The sequence below is a fragment of the Armigeres subalbatus genome, chromosome 2 (genome assembly GCF_024139115.2).
Source record: "Armigeres subalbatus isolate Guangzhou_Male chromosome 2, GZ_Asu_2, whole genome shotgun sequence".
Lineage (NCBI taxonomy): Eukaryota > Metazoa > Arthropoda > Insecta > Diptera > Culicidae > Armigeres > Armigeres subalbatus.
In genome coordinates this window covers 96814802-96836685 of record NC_085140.1, presented here as the reverse complement: position 1 = coordinate 96836685, position 21884 = coordinate 96814802, and the positions used below count along the sequence as shown (strand labels likewise).

Below are 21884 nucleotides of genomic sequence, written 5' to 3'. Positions count from 1 at the left end.
AACACTTATGAACACCGCCAACCACAAATTCGCGATTCTCACTGTTGGTCTAAACTTTGTCTCTATCCAGACGACGACGACGAGCGATGATGACCGTCTCGGCGGCGACAACTCGATATAGGCTTGGAGCACGCTGCTCTCCCGCTCAGAAAAATTGCAGAAGCAGATAGCAAAGTATTTTCTCACCGCAGCGCGACAATGCTTACGGATCGGATCGAAATGCACCTTGTACCTAGCTGCTCCCCAACCCCAACAGTCGGCTGCAGCGCCCCAATCGATGGCGATGGTGATGACAAAGCGGCATGGTATCCAAACCAAACAACACTCAATTCTCACGCGAAGCGTGTCCACAAGCAAACGGGAGCGAAAGCGTGTTTGTTTGAGATTTTCGTTTGAATGCCCAAACTCAATCAATATACGAAGCTTTTCACAAGTTAGTAGCTCTAGTGGAATGGAAAGCGAATGGTGAAAAACAGAACACAGCTTTTCGAACGATGAACTCACCTCATCGTCTTCATGCGCAACTTTAAAATACCTAGATGCAAGTTGTGCGTTTTACTATAGAAAATTATAACAATAAAATAATCACATAAAATGTGACTATTTATATGTCATATTACCCTATTGCTGTTAAAAATATATCTACTGCAACAGTTAACAACAACAAATAGTGGCTATGTAATGTTATCTGAAAATTCATGGTGGAAAAACTAGCATTTTCGGGTTAGAAATTTTCCCGATTTCCCTGAGCATAAAGTGGCATCGTGTTAACCTCATGATGTACATAATTTGGCATAGAAACCTTGGAGGTTATAACTATGGAAGTGCTTAATGAACGCTAAGCTGCGGGGCTGCAACGTCCGATGTAATGCCAAAAAGAACAAGACATGCATCATTGATTGTTTTGTCTATTTTAATCGAATGATGGAGGCGCATGATATACAGTGTAGATGTTTGATGGAATAGTGGAAAACTTTAGTTTTTTCAAACAATGTTTATTGTAACCGTTTTTATTGTGCGAGTCCCGGATTGTTTCCCTTTCCTCGTAAAGGCAATATGTTTGTACCTGCCGGATCAGAAGCGAACACCATCTTTGCTGGTTTGCTGTCCAGCATTCTTACAACATTCCCTACCCATCGTACCTTTCCAGCTTAAGCTACCTCTTGGATACTTCGTTCGCCGTAGAGCTGGGCGAGCTCGTGGTCCATCCTTCGACGCCACACACCGCCTTCTTGCACACCGCCGAAGATAGTCTTAACCCGTCTCTAAAACACTCCGAGTGCTTGCAAGCTCTCCTCGAGCATGGTACAAGTTTTATGCCCGTAGAGGATTACCGGTCTTGTGAGTGTTTTGTGCATGACACATTTGGGGTGGTTGTGAATCTTTTATGACCGCAGTTTCTTCTGCGGAGCCCATAGTAGACCCGACTTCCACAAAAGGTGATGATCAGTTTGTGCATCGTAGTGCTGCTTCCACCTTTCGATCACAACACGCTCGTTCGTTAAGATGCTCCCAGCCTTATCCCTGCACATCACGGTTGGCAGGTGTCGTGGAGACCTCTTGAACTTTGAACCTCCTCATTGATTTTAAAAGAATTTTGGAACTCATGTTGTCCATTCAAAGGGAACGATTATAGGAAGTGTAAGTATTATTGTCTAACCCTTTCAGGCCCAATTTTTTTAAGCGATATTACCTAGTAAATATGGAGTTCCATTTCACAAGTTGAAACATATTTTTTCGGGATGTACTAGATCATCCAAACCGTCCTTGAGCTCAGAGCTTGAGATCTACAGCAACCACTCTACTTTTTTGATCGCTTCAAGCTTGAATATGTATGCAACCATATCCATAATATATTCTTGAAAATCAGGAGTCATGGTCAAATGGTTTTGAGATATCCTGGGTCCTCCAAACTGTCCTTGAGTTCAGAGCTTGCGATCTACAACCACCGCTTCACCGTTTTTCATAGCTCCAAGTTTGAATATGTTTTCAACTTTGTCCATAACATATTCCAGAAGACCATAAGACATAGTAAGATGGTTTTGGGACATCTAGGGTTATCCAAACCGTCCTTGAGTTCAGAACTTGCGATCTACAGCTACGACACTAGATTTTCTCGTCACTAGAAGCTTGGATATGTATTCAAGCATGTCTATAACATATTCCAGTAGATCTCGGGACATGTTTAGATGGTTTTGGATATCCTGAGTCATCAAACCCATTTTTAAATCCAGAACATGCTTATACAGCCTGTTTTATATAGCTTTATATTGCCGAAAAGGCCGATAATTACAGTTAAATACATCGCACACTGGGGAAATCCAATTTCAAAGGTGGAAAAAATTGATAACTTTCTTCACGAACAACTTACAGAAGAGATCAAGGGATTATTCGAAACGGAATTTTGCAAGGAATTCAGTGAGTTCCGTTTCATGGACGTGAAACGCTTCTGTTTGTAGTTATTGAGCTTGTTTTGCCCTAATGTCCATTATATCACGAGTTTCCAAACTATTTGTCATTTTATCTTCAACACATTGTTCTAAAATTGTGTTTATCTCTTCATTGTGGATCCACAGAAGGGCACTAAATATATTTTGCTGGTGAAAGTTGGAAATTTTAGGGATTTTGGGGTCGGCACGGCAAATGCTGGGTAAAGCGTACTATTGGTACTTCGCGTACCTGAAGGAATAAAATAGACCCCATCTCGCCAAGGACCGCCTCTTACCCAGCAACTCCTATCCCTACCTCCCCGTGGTGCTGGCCGGGATACGAGCAACCTTAGGGAAGATCGGGAAACCAACCCCGGTGGGAACTATGGTCGTATGCTGACAGGGAAGGGGAGTTTGCTCCTCTCCGAAGGTGCAAATCTTACTGAGCGTCTGTTCTCCATGTTAGGGGCGGTTGATCATCGTCCGAGTGCCAGCGAGGGACTCTAAATGAAACTGTGCACCATGGTCCACCGGAAAAAAGAAGGAATGGTCCTCCGGAAATTTAGGAGGTTTGGTGTCAGGCCCTGCAAGTCAGCCTTTAAAAAAACCATAAGCAACAAACAATCAACAAGAGAGAACGGACCGGAACCATCGGCGAAGACCACTGCGACGAAAAGGGACTAGCGATTGGAAACTCGGTTCGTGGAACTGCAAATCTCTCAACTTCATCGAGAGCACACGCATACTCGCCGATGTGCTCAAGGACCGTGGATTCGGCATCGTAGCTAGAGGGTCTTGTTCGGGAAATCCCGGGATATCCCGGGATGTAATGCATCCCGGACCCCGGGATTTTTCATGCAAATCCCGGGATTTCCCGAAAATAAAAAATACATGATAACAAAAATATTTAAGATAAATTAATGAATGTATGTTCTGCATAATTGCACCGATTCTAGTTTGTTAGCCCATCGGCTTTTATTTTCCCGCATGTCTTATGCACACCCATACATACAAACATACACAAACAAGCAATCACAGATATCTTCTCAATTCGTCGAGAGAGTGATGAGTAACAATATATGTAGGTCTCCTAGCCTTCTGACTATTTTGTTTTTGGAGCGAACGTACAGCTGATGAAAATAAGGAATCAACTTTCCAGATTTCACAATAATCAAAGCGCCATCCGATGTGCGATCAACTGCGGCTACGAAATTGTATTCAATGTCACAACTCGTTAACAGCTGTTCCACGGATTGCCGACTGCTGCCGAAGTTGTCCCAAGTTGTCGCACCTCGCTATTAATGACGTTCTTCATCGAAGTCCCCCAAGTCCAAGACGATTATGTCGGAATAAAAATGTTCAGATAATGATGACGACGATTGTTTCAACGACATCAATGGTAGTGAAAAATCAGATGACGAACTCAATTCGTTCTCATTTGGTAATATCTGAACTTATATTATATTGATTTTCTTAACCAATTGTTGAATTTAATTCAGATTATATAAAACCGATTTTGGAGAAACTTTCAAACGAATCCGAAACATTTTTCGAATTCCAGAGGAAGGATGAAAACCGGTTTAGGGAACAACTTCAACTCGTTCAGGATGTTCTGAAAACTAGTGAACTGTGAAATCGCTCCATAAGAATAAAAGTATGTACATAATCAAAAATTATCTGGATCTGGTTCAATCGATATTCGACGCTCCCCAGCCTGTTGGGGTGATATCGGAGGCGCTGAAGGGTCGTGACGTAATGTTGTTGACTAGACTTTTTGCTATCTGAACTGAATAGCCAGCAAAACCCTTTCACTTCGAAATTGCACGATGCAATTCTAAAACGAGTAGATGAGCGTCGAGACATCAAGAGATGAGATGGCTTCAAAGTAAAGAAAGGTAATTTTCGAATTCTGCTGAGCTTTCGATCGCTTCCCGTCACTAGCTGATTAAGTTTGTTTAAGTTCCGATCCACACATCATTTTCTGAATCTGACGGGAACAAGGCTTTATCTCCAAAGAAGAGTTGTAAGCTATGGACCAAAAACAGAGAAATGCGTCGTAGCTTGAATAATTTCATCAATAAGGAGCATGCTCTGTTTGAAGTAACTGATGAACTAGTATCGAGTCTGGAGAAGGTTTTCATGGCATTGAAGTCCATTAAAACCACTTCGATTGATATACCCAACCAGCGACTGTTAGATTTTCATACACTTCTGTATAGAACTTACCAAAACCTGTATAAGAACTGGGCATATGCAACATTATTAGATTCTTATACAATATAAGATTACAAACAAAAATTGTAAGAAAAGCTTGCGAAATTGTAAGGTTCATATAATATTTATAAAAGAATCTAGCGTTTTCGCATATGCCCAGTTCTCATACAGGTTTTGGTAGGATCTTATACAGAATTGTTTGAAAATCTACCAATCACCGGTTGAGCGAGCGGGTGTTTTCTGATTTTAATTCTGAAATAACTAATAAGAATTATTTATTGTCGGATTCAAGCATCAACGCCTTAACATTTATTAAACCGTATTACAAGCAGCCCGGTGGCATCCCTATCTCACACAGTAGGTTCGTTTTACAGCCAACATTGCGCGACCGTATCCCACCGACAGTTTTGTATCCTAAAGAGAATCATATGTGATGTTAATAAACAAAACACATACTATCATGAATTTTACACTGAGATGTTGCAAATATGCAAAAACAAAACATGGCTCCAAACATGGCGTCGTGCCACCCACCGGATTGCAAGCAAGTAGACAAGGGGCGAATCGTTAGTAAATTGACCTGATACATATTTTACCATTCTTAAAAATGTAATAAATATATGAAATTGAAATTTGCAAGTATTTTTAATTTTATCCCGGGATCCCGGGATAACGAAAAATTTAATCCCGGATCCCGGGATTTTTTATAGTCCGGGAAACAAGACCCTCTACCACCGACTGCTACGATTCGTAGCGCTGCAGGAGGTTAGTTGGAAGAGATCAATGGTGCGAACGTTTAGAGGTAATCATACTATCTGCCAGAGCTGCGGCAACACACACGACAACAGCTTTCATAGTGATGGGCGATATGCAAAGACGCGTGATCGGGTATCAATGAAAGAATGTGCAGGTTGAGGATCAAAGGCCGGTTCTTCAATTTCTGCATAATCAACGTTCATAGTCCACACTCCGCAAGCACTGTTGATGATAAGGACGCATTCTACGCGCAGCTGGAACGTGAGTACGACAGCTGCCCACGGGACTAGCGAGCATGGGCAGACTTTCTGGCCGACGAAGGAGAGAGAGCCGCCGCAACCGGGGACATTCGCCTCCTCTACGATATCTCACGACGCTTAAGCAGGGCGAAGATGAATGCAACGATGCCTGTGAAAGACGCGAATGATCATTGACCGACGTAACTGACCAGCTGAAACGCTGGTTCGAGCACTTCGAACAACTTTTTCAAGTGCCAGCCAGGCTACCACCACCTCGACATGATCTGTCTAGGATCTGACGTATAACACGCGTCAATACCGAAGCTCCATCATTGCTAGAGATTCAAAGAGCCATCCAAAGCATGAAATCGAATAAAGCCCCAGGAGTCGATCGCATATCAGCCGACATGCTCAAAGCTGACCCCATGACATCCGTTCAACTACTGCATTGTTTATTTTGTAATATCTGGGACACCGCAACTTTCCCGGTCGACTGGATGCAAGGTATCTTAGTGAAGGTACCCAAAAAGGGTGACCTGACTGTATGCGATAACTGGCGAGGCAATGTGTATCGTTCTCAAAGTTCTATGCAAAATTATCCTAGCCCGGATTCAGGAGAAGATCGATGCTACTCTTCGGCGGCAGCGGCCGTATTCCGTGCCGGAAGATCTTGTGTGGACCATATTGTCACGCTCCATATGATTCTGCAGCAGGTCAACGAATTCCAAGAGTCCCTTTACTTGGTATTCATTGACTACGAAAAAGCTTTCGACCGTCTCTATCACGAGAATATGTGGGGCGCCCTGGAACGCAAGGGGGTTCCTGCGAAAATCATAGGCCTCATCGAGGCACAGTACGAGGCCTTCTCGTGTAGAGTGCTGCACAATGGGGTCTTGTCCGACCCTATCCGGGTCGTAGCTGGTGTGAGGCAAGGATGTATTCTATCACCGTTACTGTTCCTCATCGTAATCGACGAGATTCTGGTAGGTGCGATTGACCGTGAATCAAACCGCGGGCTGCTATGGCAGCCTATAACCATGGAGCACCTAAACGACTTCGAATTGGCTGATGACGTTGCATTCCTCGCTCAACGGCGCTTTGACATGCAGAGTAAGCTCAACGACCTTGCCGAGCGCTCCTCTTCGGCAGGTTTAGTCATCAACGTCAACAAAACCAAATCGTTGGATGTAAACATGATGACCCCTTCTAGTTTCACAGTAGCCGGGCAACCAGAGGAGAATGTGGAAATCTTCCAATATCTTGGTAGCCAAATGGTGTCAGACGGAGGTACCAATATCGACATAGGCGCACGGATCAAAAAAGCAAGGGCTGCCTTTGCGAGTTTAAGAAATATCTGGAAAAACAGGCAGATAAGTGAACGCACCAAAATACGAATTTTCAACTCTAACGTGAAATCTGTGCTGTTATACGCTAGCGAAACATGGTGTGTATCAGTGGAGAACACTCAACGGCTGCAGGTGTTCATCAACAGATGCCTGCGGTTTATAATTCGTGCCTGGTGGCCTCACAACAGGATCTCAAACAACGAGCTCCATCGTCGTTGTCACCATAGGCCGATAGCACATAACATAAGTGGATCTTCGAACAAAATCCAATCCAAAAGTTGACCCAAAAGATATTTTAGTTACTAGATAAAGATTGTCGCTTCGGTTCCCTTTGTTCTGCTGTCCGAAACATGTGTGGTACATACCTATCGTATGGATTTTCCTTCTTTGACATTTAGCTCCCCTATCCTCGCCAGCAAAAGATGTTCCGGACAGCGACGACAGCGACAATTTTTATCTAGTAACTAAAATATCTTTTGTTGACCCCCTTTTGATGAGCCAAAACTGTTATAATTGGGAACGGGAACATCGTTCTGCCATTTTCAAGTGTAAACAAATACCATATGATCAGAAAATCATAACACTTTTTTCCAAGACTACAAAAAGCAAGATCTGTAGCCAAAGTATAATGATATTTATTTTTCTATCATTAATATTTTACATTGTTTTTAAAAATGACGGATTGCATCCAAAAAAAGGTTTCTCCTATGCTGGTACTAACCAATTTATATTTGATGAAATCTTATTCGATTTATTTGTAGGGTAAACTTCTATTTTCAGGCGATTGTTGATGAAATGTTCGTCTTTTATCCATTTTAACTTATTTATCATACGAAAATAAAATTACTCTAAAATTGATATAATATTTTCGAGTCAGCATGGTAAAAATCTAGATTTAATTCAACGTGTGTAGAAAAGTATATTCCTTAGAATTGTCCTACATTGGGAACGAATCTTTATATACGCAGTCTTAGGTTTTTTCGAAAGGATGACGAGGGATACACCAATGTTTGTCTACGATGCGCAACAATCACAAAATAGATAGATTAGAAGCAACATTATAAATTATCAATCGTACGAAAGCAAACTCGCTTATCATAATGCAGGAGAGCATCGCAACTGTGAGGTGTTTCCAATTTGGATATCATATTAAATGAAAATGTGATGATTCAACATTGAAATCAAGATAATCTTTATCATGCCATGAAGCACGTAATCTGAATAGGTTATTACGATGTACGATATTAATGTCATCTCTTTTCATGGCATTCTTTTCATTATTAGAACATTGCTTTTGGGTTGATAGTATTCCGAATACTCTCTACCAAAAGTAGAGCAATTTCAACGACATGTAAAAAGGAAACAGAAAACACCAAAACTGTTCACTGAACATTTAACTGAGGGTAAATGCAGGTGAGGCATCACCTTTTTAAAAATCGATATTTCTTCAAAATAATCCGATAAATGAAACTCTACTTGTTGTTATTGATAGTTTAAGGAAACACAGTGTAGAAGACTTTTGAAAGACAAAAAGGCGGTTACATACATGTTAGAAAAAAAAGTCAAATTCGGGTGCGATGCCACACCACTGGGAGAGACGCCACACATGGGCAATGTTTGAGAAATGCAGTTAATAAATATGCTCATAGCAATGAATGATCATTTGATACGCTTTTCGAATAAAAACATAATATTTCAAGCAAACACCAAACAAATTCAACGTTTACTGGTTAAGAGCCCGTGCGCGGCATACGAATGGATTTTGTTCGAGTTTGTCGAATCAATATCAATAATTAAATCAGTTACATACCTTAAACTCCTTTCTTTTCTACTTTAATATTGTTTACCCCAATCTCCAATTAATTATTAAAAAAACAATTTCAGCTCCTAGACACCCAATGCCACTAGGAAAAATCTTTTGTATAATTCCAACGCGAATCGTATTCAGATATACAATATAAGTCGCGTGACCCCTTGTTAGATCAAATACTGTTATACTATCTTCTGACGTTTCGATGTTCCGTATAACAAATAAAAAGTGTTATAAGGGTACAACTTTTGCTACCCGAGTTACACATATGTTATGTGCCGATAGCAACAAAAATTTGGGATCGGAAGTGGTGCTAGGTCGGCCACACTCTACGTAGGGACGGAAACGAAATCTGTAAACAAGCATTAGACTGGAACCCAGCGGGACATCGCAGCAGAGGCAGACCCAGAGGCACATGGCGGCGAAGCCTCAATAAAGAAATAAAAGAAGTCGACCGAAATCTAACATGACAACAGGTTAAAGCGATAGCTGGGAAACGCTTAGGATGGAGATCTTTCAAGAGTGCCCTTTGCACCACCGGAGGTGTACAGGATCCATAAGTAAAATTCTTGCCCTCAGATACAATTAATCTATTCTACAAGCATTGTATGTAGTTGAAACAGCGGGTGAGTAAACTACTTTGACATAACTTCGTGCAAAATGATTATTTATTCGCTTACCAAGGCATTTACATTCTCATCAAACCAAATATATTCCCGTAACGCTCAAGGAGTAGCAGAAGATTTCTCGGTCTCTTGGGTCAATGATTAATTGTGAGAACGTGGCGGCGTTATTGGTCTTGAATTTTTGAAACTTCAAAGCATGTACAGTGAGAATAGTTTTCTATTTCCAAGAAAGCTATTCAATTGGTAATCTGTATATATTTGTTGTTTCTTGTCCAATCACGACAAAGTGTACAGTCAATCAAGCTAAGCCAAGCTAATCTACTAGAAAGACACTGTAATTATTCTCGTTTGTTATTGGAGGGGGAAGCTTAGCGCATGAATTTTTAATGTGAAATTGCATCCTTTTACTCAATTGTTGAAAATTCAATTTGCTCTACATAAAAGTCGTTCAAATCCATCAGGCAAAATGGATTCAGATGAATAATTAAGCTTCATGCATGATTTTTCGGAAGATAAAATTGATGTGTTTCAACTCACGCTTGATTCAAATCATCCATTAGCTTTGAGATTTTTAGTTTATCCCAACACTATTGCTTGGAAGCTCAGGAGCTTGGACCCTCTGCCCTTGTCTTATAAGCAATCGTCAGTATAAGCTTTAAGCTTCGATACGATAATAAAACATTGTTTCAGGTTCCCGCCGATGGAAACGCATGGTGTATTGTTGAGAACCAAAAAATTTGAAGTAGTGTTGAGGATTTTCAAAGTAAATTTTATATCCAGCTGTGTAAGTCTCGATTGAAAGGTATGCACCTTTATTGTTTCTCTAGTCTAGTCTAAATCATGGCTTCGGTATCCGCTTCGTCAAGCGGGCCTTATCTTGTGTGCGACTGCCAACTCCAGTTTCTCGTCAGTGCAGTGGCGAGGGTCCATTGACACTGAGCGAGGACTTAGCATTACTGCTGATAACCAAATCATAAGCAATTTACACAAATGAGGTAAATTTGATTTTTTAAGTCACAAGTCAGACTCATTACCTCAGGCAACTGCACGGGATTGCAATTTGCGGCCGATCTCGCCGCCACCACATTTTGATAAGCAGTCTCATGGGTAAAAAATTGTTTTACAGCATCTAATCGATGTTACCTGCCATTCCACTGCCTCTGTGGACTACTGAGAAACTAACTTTAAATTTGTTTTATTAGACTTCGAATCAAGTCAAGTACGGAACACTAAGGACGATCTTATAGTTAAGGTCGAAACCAGCACCACCAAAAATTCTTCAACATGTTCTTGTCTAATTGCCTTAATGAGGCTACTTGGATGCTTGGATGTACCCCTCTAAAAATGAAAGACGGTATTCCTATCATTGAGTGCCTTCGTTCGATAACATGGACAAGTGAAGAACTGATCCATAAATGGGAATTCGCAGGATTAATGAAAACATTTGAATTGAAAAGAGCTCAAAAATACTACTAGAATCTTCATTAGAATTTCAATTATTGTAATGGAAGTCACATCAAAGTCACTATCTTATTACCGAATCTTACAGAGATTTTTATTTCAATCAGTGGTGCTCAGCATTTTGGACGTTTTTCTCATTAATTTGCTTGTCACACAATGAAAAAGAGCCCTCTGCCAACAAGTTAGTACTTGGACGAAAGCTTTCAAATATATCTATCAGCTGAGGGTATTAAAACGAATATTGGTGTTGAAATCACTCCGTACGACTTGATCAAAGTAAAATTACACTGCGGCCCGCGGGCCGCACCTTTGTTTTGCTTTGTTCGTTTCGTACGGAGTGAATTTAACACCAATATCCGTTTTATTACCCTTAGCAGATAGATATATTTGAAAGCTTTCGACCAAGTGCCAATTTGTATGGTCGAAGTTCTTTTTTATTGAGTAAGAAGCAAATTAAGGAAAAAACGCCCAAAGTGCTGAGCACCACTGATTTAAATCATAAGATCGTTGAATTCTTTGAACAAATCATCTGGATTTTTCCACCATGATTCATGTCAATCTAAAAGACAAATTTCCAGCATTTAATACAAATACATAACATCAGACCGTTTGAACTTCCGCGTATGGAAGCCCATCTCAATTAAAAACATATGACTAGGAGTATGCACAACTGAGTTGGTTCTCCCGCTTTTCAATTGGCTCGATTAAGTGGCTATGCAGCAAACAAATTTCCTTGAACATGGTAAAGAAACGACACAGCGCGGCGGCGGCGTAGTGTAGCGAAATCGCTCCATCTTAATTTCGCTCCCAGCAGCAGAGGGCGCCCTCACTGGAGAATCAATTAGCGTTAATTGAATTCCGCTAAATGGGAACCTACATTGCGGTCATTAACATCCAACAATTTTTCAGTTGACTCCTATTTGAAACGAAATGTGACACCCGAAGAGCCGAAACCAATTTTGATGCATCTTCCCGAAATTCCGGTGGATCGTAAAGCAGCGCAGTGACGCGGTTGTGTTCGAAAGTTGAAGAAAAATGTCAATGCCCGACTATCTTTCTTGAAGGAGAATATTAATTCTTGTAAAATGTCTTTTTTTCTTGATTACTAGAATTCCAGAAAATTTATAATTTTAAGAAGCAAACCCATGTGATTATTCCAGATTTCTAGATATCCCCAAAGGATTTTTTTTCAGAATTTTGGAGTACATAGAGGCGGTAAGATGCGCAGCTACAAAGCAAAACCATGTTGAAGGTGCCTGGGTTCGATTCTTGGTTCGGTCTAGGAATTTTTTGGATTGGACATTTTCTCGACATCCCTGGACATTAATGTATCATCGTGTTAGCCTCATGATATACGAATGCAAAAATGGTAACTCGGCGTAGAAACCTCGCAGTTAACAACTGTGGAAGTGCTTAACGAACACTATGTTGCGAGGTAGCAATGTACCAGTGGGGTAATGCCAATAAGAAGAAGAAGTTTTTTCACAAACAACAGAAAAGTTCCGGCAACTTTTCTGAAATTATTTCAAAAATTGCTCACCTAGTTAGAAGTTTTCGAATCCAAAAAAGTTTCAAATGTCGATCAACACATCCAAATCTTTTTCTTTTCACTTGTTTTTTTTAGTAATAAAAATTTTGGCATTTCTGCTTGTCAATTTTTTATGCAATGCGTGGAATGCTTTTGAGAATTATGTTTCCTCAAAATCTTCTATATTAATGAGATTATGCTTCAAGTGATCAAGTGTAAATGAGGCATCTTCATTTTCTTGCGTTTAAAAGTTCAAATGTTTTTTTTTTATTCTCTCTGGATTTCGTTTTGTTCTTGAACATCTTTAACAATTCCGATATAAATATTGAGTCTTACAGTTGAGCATCCAAAAATATATCGTATTCGGACATTCCAAAGAGATTTATGTGATTAAATGATTGAAATTGATTATGAACAAATGTTCTCAATTCGAACACTGCGCATAACCGAAGCAGCTGATGTCTCATGCAGTGGGCTATCCCCACGATTAATACCGGCATCAATTGAGCATAGGTTTCCCTACCGTCAATGAGCTAAATCCCCGCATTTTCTTTTTCTTTTACTTTCGAGATACGGTCTGTGTTCTCGCAGCATAAATTGATAAGATGATGACGACAGTGATGCTCGCTCGTCGGAAGAACCATTCTCTCCGGAGGGTGATAACGAGAACAGATGAAAGACGATCGGCCCTGTTTTGTATACCGTTTACAGCTGAGGCTGAGTGTCTTCCTCGGTCATCATACTATAGAGCCGCTCAGTCGTTCGGTAGCTCGGTTAGTTGTCCTCCCGAGAGGAGCTCAGACTCCGTTATCAATCAATGTGTTTTGCGAATCCGACCGAGGTGGACGTTTTCAGTTAGTTACGCTTACGACACAAGTTAAAGGACACGCGTTGTGATATTCGGTTTTAGACTTCAGGACGTGGTTGATCCACGATATACAGGAAGCATGGCGTTCCAGAAGCCGAAGATAATCTGGATACTGTTGACGGTGATCGCCATCGAGCAGACGTGTGGTGTAAGTTTCTCAATTCGTTAATTTTGCTATCTGCTCGCATGAATAAAAGGTGAAGTAATGAAACCACGGGACGTTATCAGTTCATGAAAAGAAAACAAACACAGGACGAGATCAAGTGATGAGCAGTGAACTGAAGAAAACAACTCGTAATGGCGTTGAATATTCGGTGGTAAAGTGAATCATTCCTGTTCCAAAATATTTCGGAAAAAAAGGACATTTCCAAGAAAAGTGCACAGAAGAATATAAGTTGTGATGAAACTAATCTTTATTTCTTCGCTTGATGGAAATGTGCAATCGTAGGGAGTGATCTACTATCAGTGTTGTTGATACAATACGTTCTAACGATTTGCTTCAAAACATTATCATGGGTACAATTCATGGAACGCATGTTGTACTGGACTGGACCATAAATATTATACAGATACGGATGGCGCACATTACTACAGGAACATGCGAACAATCGTATACTGCCCCTATTCGCATAAGCGTCCCATGTCAGTTTTCTTCAACTTGAGAAAAATGCCGTTGAATTTTGCAAACTCGTTTTACATGGAGAAATTAAAAAATTTCTAATAAATCGATAAAACCAGCAATCTTTATGAAAATTTGGCATAATATTCTTTATCTGTATACATTGCTATGGAACTATCAAATGGACCATAATTACATTGATGTTTTGTGTGAGAGTGTATTAAAATTTGGAATGTGACTGTTATGCGAATAAATAGCAAGATGAGACAACACAAGTGGGTTTTGATTTTCAAATTTCTAGAAAAAAGCCTATTATTTTATCAGTTTTTCTTAAAGATGAGTTCATTTTAAGCTTATTTCTTAAAGAAAATCAAAATCGTGAAAAATTGACATGGGACTCTTATGCGAATCGCGGCAGTATAGTCGTTATCTCCCCAGTGTACTGTTGAAGGCTGGAAAGTGTGTGAAAAATTGACCTACTTGTAGAGGGCGATCCTTGATCGATTGGGTTCTGAGAATGAGTAGGCATCTGTTTGGAATGCAGAGCAAATAATAATGAATATTGCGGTGACTGTGATCTAACTCGATGGTGAACATATTTTGAGTAGAATGCTGTTTTGTGATGTTGTGATAGTTTGAAAATAGTCAATTTGGGGTCAGAACAGATCAGTGACACCAATTTTATTTGTGAAAAGGATAAAAAAATACGTTTTCTGCTAAGAATTGTCCAAATACATTCCCGTGAGTCTATTGTTGGTCGTTTCTTCTATATATATAAAACAAAGTTGGCGTTTGTACGACCTCGCAGCACTCAAAAATAGAAAACCAAATTTTTTTTCTAATTGATATTCCTTTTCTTCTTCTATTTACGAGGAAAAATGTAATGATGAAACTGGAACACTTTGAAAATCAATGCTCATCAAATCATGTCATCTAACCTGACACTATCATCACATAACGCAAATGTCGATTTGTGCTAATTTTGGTTTGGTTTCTGAGTTAATAGGAAAAGTTTTATGATAAAATTATTGGAAAAAGTAGAAAGTTGTATCAGAGACACGACCGTAAAATTAACGTAAAATTAAGTATAAGAGTGCAGCAATTCAGAACAGAAATTATAGGTTTCTTGCCTTTAATCATTTTCTGAATTTGATTTTCAACATTTATCCATTCACGCGCCAGATGACTAATAGTCGAAATGTAGGCAATTAACTGTGTATAACAAGCTTTCAACAAATCCTGACAAAATTTAATTTTTCAATAATTTAGCATCTTTATTCTATTTTTTTAATAGTTGTTCAAAATCTCAAAGAGTTTGTCGATCGATTGATAAAAAATTCTTAAAAATCGATTGGAAGATGGCTGAGTTATACGCCCATACTTCCTGACCACTTTTCGTGGCGGTCTCAAATTTGATTCTGCAGAATGACCCCCCTATGTTTTTCCAAAGATCGTATTCTACGTCAAAAATTAAGAATTATTTTGAATAACCGGATTGTTTTTCAGATAAATTGTGTACGACAAAAGAATCAGGAACTTGATCAGTTTTTGGCGAGACAAAGTCCGCCGGGTCAGCTAGTTTTCTTTAAAAATGTGATTGTTGACTAAGGTCAACTCTGCTTTTTATTTGAATAATTAACGTCAAGGGACCTTCTTCCTATTAACCAATTCAACTAAACAAACGTAGAATATCATCGTGCTTCATTTTGCAACATTTCTTCTCTCAATAAAAATGAAGTTCAAATCTAAAAGTTAGCAGTTCCAAAGAAGCTTTAAATCTATCTTCCAATTTTCTGGCTACGCCACTGGTCTGTGTTCGTATCCGCATAACTCGAAAACGGCTGGACGGATTTTCTTCATTCCTTCAGCAGTTACGTTCGTTATAGTTTCCGACGGGTTTATATGATATTACCTCATGCTGAAATCACGAGTAAAGTTGAGGAAATAATGAAAAACTAAAACCAAGATTTGTATGGATATTTTGAATGGGCAGTTTACAACGCGTATTTTCGCCAACTATGCAGGACAACGTCTGCCGTGTCGACTAGTCCTCAATATATTTAGACTATCAATTAGATCAGACGTGAGTTTTAAAATAATACGAGCAATTAATCAATAGTCTGCACCATTGCTACAACGACTTTAATTGATAGTGTGTGGCTAATGCGTCTATGTGTAGTAGCATTTGGCTTTGTACCGCACAACCAAAGGACAATATGTGATGGATCGCCGTCAGGTTCCAGCCGAGGCAGTGAATATTTTTTGTGCATATTTCATAAATACTCTATCTAACTCAAATGAAAAAAAAAAATGATGCTATATTCCTCCAGGGATTCCGATGAGAATCCTTTAGTAATTCAGACGGGAATGTTCCAGGAATTCCGACGGGAATCTCCAGAGGTTTCGATGAGAGTCCTCCAAACATACCGAAGGGAACCTCCAAGGATTCTGAAGGCAATTTACCAGGGACTCAAGCAGGAATGTCAACCAGGAATTCCAAATCCTTCCAAGATGTCGACGGGAATGTTCCAGGGATTTGGACGGGAATGTTCCAAAGAATCCGACGGGCAAATTTTAGGAATTCCAATGAAAATCTTCTAGAGATTCCGAATGGAATCCTTAAGAAATTCTGACGGAAATGTTCAAGGAGTTCCAACCGGAATGTTCCAGAGATTCCGTCGGAAATCCTCCAGGACTTCCAACGCGAATGTTCCAGAGATTTCGTAGGCAATGTTCCAGGGATGTAGAAGCAAATCGTCGAAGAATCCCGATGCAATCAGTCGAGTGATCCCGAAGCAAATCGTCTAAGTTCGGAGTCCTCCAGGGTTTCCGTAAAGAATCCTACAGTGATTCCGATGGAAATCCTCCAGGGATGTACAAGCAAATCATCGAAGGATTTCGAAGCAATTCGCCGAGGACTTTCGAAGCAAATCAACGAGAGATTCTGAAGCAAATTCTCCATGTATTATAAAGGGTATCCCTCAACGATACCGGAAGGAATCCAGTGTAAATGCTTTTGGATTCCGGTTGGAGTACTTCGATGATTCTGAATGTAATTCTTTAGAGATTTCAATGAGAATTCTTCTATGATGAGATTCTGATGAGAATTTCTCTCAGATTCTGATGAAAATCCTTCTCGAATGCTGATCGAAATTGTGGAGATTATCATGCTGCTAGGCAAGCGGAAGTCTGCTGTCACTTCAGTCCGTGATGGTTGACCACATGTCTTTGACTGCTGGCAAAGTACCACCACAGACAAACAGACATATCACTTGTCAAATTTCCATCGTTTACTAATTTACTGGTCAATTCAAATAATCATTAGTTGGCCAATCGATCACTCGTGGCGCGCGCATCGGATTTGCTCGAGTTTGACGTTTGCTCACTACCGCCATCTGGTTCGTGATTTGCCCAACTAACTTAAATCATCAGATGTCGTTAGTGTTTGAACGACGATGAATTTAATGAGTGATTGTTAAATGTGTTATGTCTGTTTGTCTGTGGTACCACGAATGTTTTGATTGATATTCTGGTGGCCCATATCGAGCTAACTTTGATGCTTCCAAATCAATTAGATATTAAAACCGGATAAATCTGAGGCATATCAAAGGACTATCAAAGACCCGGGTAAAACTATACTAAGTTTTGTAAACGGTAGTGGGTTTTCGGAGCAGCTGTAGAATACGTGTTAGTCGCTTGGTGGTTCGTGTTGAAAGATGCCGACAGTCGCCGGACCATTTATTAGAACGGTATCGGCCATTACCGTTCGCTATAAATTATTGTAGTAGAATATTGGTATATAGTAAGCCATTCATTACCGATATTAATTGAGTAGGCCTTGGAATGTAGTTCAGTTATACCAAGCTGTCAATAAACCATTCTGTAACCACCCTTCAACCGATAAAGTCGTTACTACAATTTCAGAAGTGGGATACCCTATTTTTTGTCCCTATAAGTAGAAACGATAAGGTACCCCGGGGCAAGTGGGACCTAAAAAAAACGCTAGTTCAGAAAAAATGTTAACGCATTCTTAGAAAACAGGGTAGTTCAGGACATTAACCACGGATACGTCATCATATGCTTCCGTTGTTGAAGTGTAAGCCATTTATTCAGTTACAAAAAATATTGGTAGTGACAGAAATAAATTTACCTGTGGGACCCACTTACCCCTTCAAACGGGGCAAGTGGGACCTATTCTGCTTTATACTGTCGAACGAAACTAATTTGAAGAATGAGATTTATTGCTTGGCAGACTTTTGTTTTTGCCAAAAAAAGTGATAACAATGTTAGCAGATATAAAAACAAGACAACACCCGGTTCACTGTTTAACTGACTGTTGCCTGGCTTCTATTAGCTTACTTTCATAACAAATGTGTCAGATGGAAAGTATAAACAAATCTTTGTTCACTTTTCGAATGAATGTTTATCTGTATGGAACACAAATTAGTACATAAATTAGAACTTCAAAAGGAATGTTTTTATTCAGGCGATGCGCAGTGTTTTAAATATGTAATAGAACGAAATAGCCAATTTATGTCTTAAGCACTTTATTTAAGTAAAAATCTGTAAATCTGATGCGAAGTTCAAAAATAACAAAACACAAGACAAAACCTGTTGATCTGTTGTAGAATAAATAGATTATTTGCACTGTAAACGGAAAATTTCGTATAGTCATTGCGTTTTCCTAATTTTCAGAAAGTACACATACACATTTGGTAAATCAACTGTACACTACTTCTTAACAACGGAATCAACGATATCAACTGCATTTGATTCAAATCCATATGATATATGAGTGTCGTAATTATGTTTCACTAGACAACAATCTAAAAATAGGTTAAATGGCTCTATCGAAAATGTTGTTCAAATATGTCCCACTTGCCCCATGTATGTTTAAACTCAAGGGCAAATGAAAATTGCCGATTTTGGCTTTAATCAAAACTTTTAAATCGTTTTCGATGTCACACAATTATTTAATTGCTCAAAATATTCACTTTCCACATCAATGATGAATTTATGAATGGCTATTTTGTTGTAAATCCATTGGATTAAAATAAAAGTAATAGATTTTGCCGGTAGTTCAAAGTCATAATTGAACAATACCATTAGTATGGTGCCGTAAATGTTTTTGGTTCCAAATATTTTTGTGTCAGGTGAATTCGTTGATAGTTCTGCTTCATCTTTCTAGAACATTGTTATCATTAAAAACGTTCACCGATTAATCGGCAGCCATAGTACCCACTTACCCCGTATTTTCACTTGCCCCGGGGTACCTTAATCGGTTTAAATGTCTCGCCTTCGTAGAAGTCCGACTCGAATCCGTCAAGAGCCAGCTGTTCTTGCTGAAATCGACGAAGAAGTTGAGAATGGCTCGAGTCAATCTGTATGCCCTTCAGATTCAGCAAATCAAATTGCCGACACCCAAGCAATACGAAATACCGGTGACGAGGTTCAACAAGTTCCCATGTCGCTCATTTCACCCGCTGCGCAAATAATGAATAATTATAATCAAACTCCAATGCACCCGGACAATGTTAAGAAGTTGGTTCCGTTATTCAACCCTGATGAAACTACGTCAAATCTGTGGTTGGATGTTTTAGAAAATTTGAAGAAAATTTATGCTTGGCCAGATTCTTCCGTTCTTCATTACGCTGTGACCAGGTTAGGAGAGGTTCCACGTCTGTGGTATGAAGCCGTACGTGTTAAGATTGCTAGTTGGGAAGATTTTAAAACAGAATTAAGAAAAGGATTTCCAAACATCGTTGACGAAGCAGATGTTCATTTTCGGTTGATGAAGCGTTTAAAAGGTTAGACGAAAGTTATGAAAAATACGTGTACGAAATAATGGCAATCGGGAGAACAGTCAACCTCAGCGAATCAGCTCTTGTCAAATATGTGGTCCATGGAATTCAAGATATTTCCCTTCAAGCGATGTTGTCTATGCAGAAATTTGATTCGGTCATGGAGATAATTGCTTGTTTGAAACGGTTCGAGTCTTTTAATGTTGTGAAGCATCCTCAAAATTTTCAACAGTCAACTGTAGATAACCGTTGGGTTTGCCATAATTGCAATGAAGTTGGTCACATTTCTAGAAACTGTATGAAAACGGTTGTCAAATGCTCACAGTGTGGTCGATCTGGTCATCTTTTCAAGTTCTGTCGTGGTGGAGCCCCAAATCATTTCAATCAGAATTTGGAAGTTGTAGTAGAATATTGGTATATAGTAAGCCATTCATTACCGATATTAATTGAGTAGGCCTTGGAATGTAGTTCAGTTATACCAAGCTGTCAATAAACCATTCTGTAACAACCCTTCAACCGATAAAGTCGTTACTACATTATGTTGCCATAAAATACACGGTATGTATATTTAAATTATTTTACCACCAAATGCAATTTCACTGCCACACCAGGAATCTTTCTCAGAAATGAGAAACAAGCTCATTTGTCTTCCACTCATTTCATTATGATAGGGTGAATTTGGGATATAACTCTTTTGTCTTCAAACTTTTCAGTAACTCATTATGCTATCTGTTGAAAATAGATATCACTGCTAACTAACTAACTAAACCGTTTCCATTGCCGCCAGGCCCATCGTCCCTTCGGTACAACCAGAAAGTAATGCTTCAAAGGGGGGCCAGTGCACAACGCGTGTCCTTGCAGCATCGAACATCGTGACTCGCTTTTTTAGAAGAACACCATGCCCAGACAACCACACATCGCATAAGAATGCACGATTAATATCGTTTACCGATCCATATTTCATCACAATCACATTGTGGTGCGAATTTCATCAGTTCATTTATATCTTTTCCCACACAGTAGGCTATTTTACAAGTTTATTCAAGCTTCATTTGTTGACAACGCATATTCCTGCAAACAAACCCAAATGAAATCGGATTATCTGTCAAACATAGTTTGTTATCACAAACTACATCGCAATGTATAACGAACAAACTCGCCTAAAAATCGTGCACATCGCATACACTACCGTGCAACGTCGGATAAGAAATACATATATATCGCCTCCACTTTGGTACGTAAAAAGCGTTTTCGCGACTATTATGCGATGAAATTTGTGCGCAAAGGCATCGCATAACAGAAAAAAACAATTCAATTATGCATGCATTCTGGTTGCCTGGGTGGTATCGTGCCAGCGCATCGCCGGCTTTCCAGGTGGCCTTATTATGCCCTATGTCCTCGGAAGGTGGGAATGTCCTCGGACAGGGCACCCATGAAGCCGACTCCGAACCCTGGGACCACCTCTTAGTTGCGCCTGAACTAGCCATTCCTCGATTCCACGTGCCACCTTCTGTGTAGCTCCGAGACGATTTGGACGATAGCCGATAAAACGGCGTTCCAGGCAACTTCTTCTTTACACATCCTCCGAACTTGGTTGTCCGGGGTAGTGTCCAGACCACATGTGGCAAGCAAGTGGTTACGCATTGTGCGAAAACGAGGGCACACGAACAACACGTGTTTCAACGATGCCTCTAAACCTGCGCACACCGGACACTCAGGCGAGGCTGAGTGTCCGAACCGGTGTAGATACTGTCTGAAGCAACCATGGCCTATAAGGACCTGGGTCAGGTGGAAAGTGATTTCCCCATGGAGTCTCTTGACCCACGTGCCTATCTCCGGTATCAACATATGTGTCCATCTTACCTGCACTGTGATTTTACAGCACGCTTAAACGCCGGACACTTCGAACCCTCATGGGGTACTTGCTGTTCGTAGCTTTGCTGGAACAAATCAAATAATTGGGAGGGTTCCTGCAGCATTGTGTCCCTCCAATCCGCAGCGTCGGCAGAGCTTGCTTCTCTCAGAGCCTTTGCAGTCCCATTGCTTGTGTCCCGGTTCCAGACACTTGAAGCAAACTTCGGGTTGCTCGTATATGCCCACCTTGACGCTCCCTAACTTGACTACCTTGGAGACGTCACCTGCAGATAGCCGAACCAATGCTACCTGCGTCCATGTCAGACCTTTCCG

The 21884-nt window shown here is 40.0% G+C and overlaps 1 protein-coding gene across 2 annotated transcripts in view; it reads left to right on the top strand.

Annotated features, from left to right (window-relative positions):
- The first annotated feature begins 13203 nt into the window (after positions 1-13203).
- The window catches only part of LOC134210207 (uncharacterized), a 40815-nt gene continuing 32134 nt past the window's right edge, over positions 13204-21884 (top strand). Inside the window, exon 1 of one of the 2 annotated variants that reach the window (XM_062686244.1) lies at positions 13204-13425. In XM_062686244.1, coding sequence (XP_062542228.1) covers positions 13357-13425 — 69 coding nt within the window. In that variant the 5' untranslated portion in view covers positions 13204-13356. Of the gene's footprint in view, positions 13426-13528; positions 13595-21884 lie in introns of those variants that run through there. The other variant, XM_062686245.1, reaches the window with a different exon arrangement.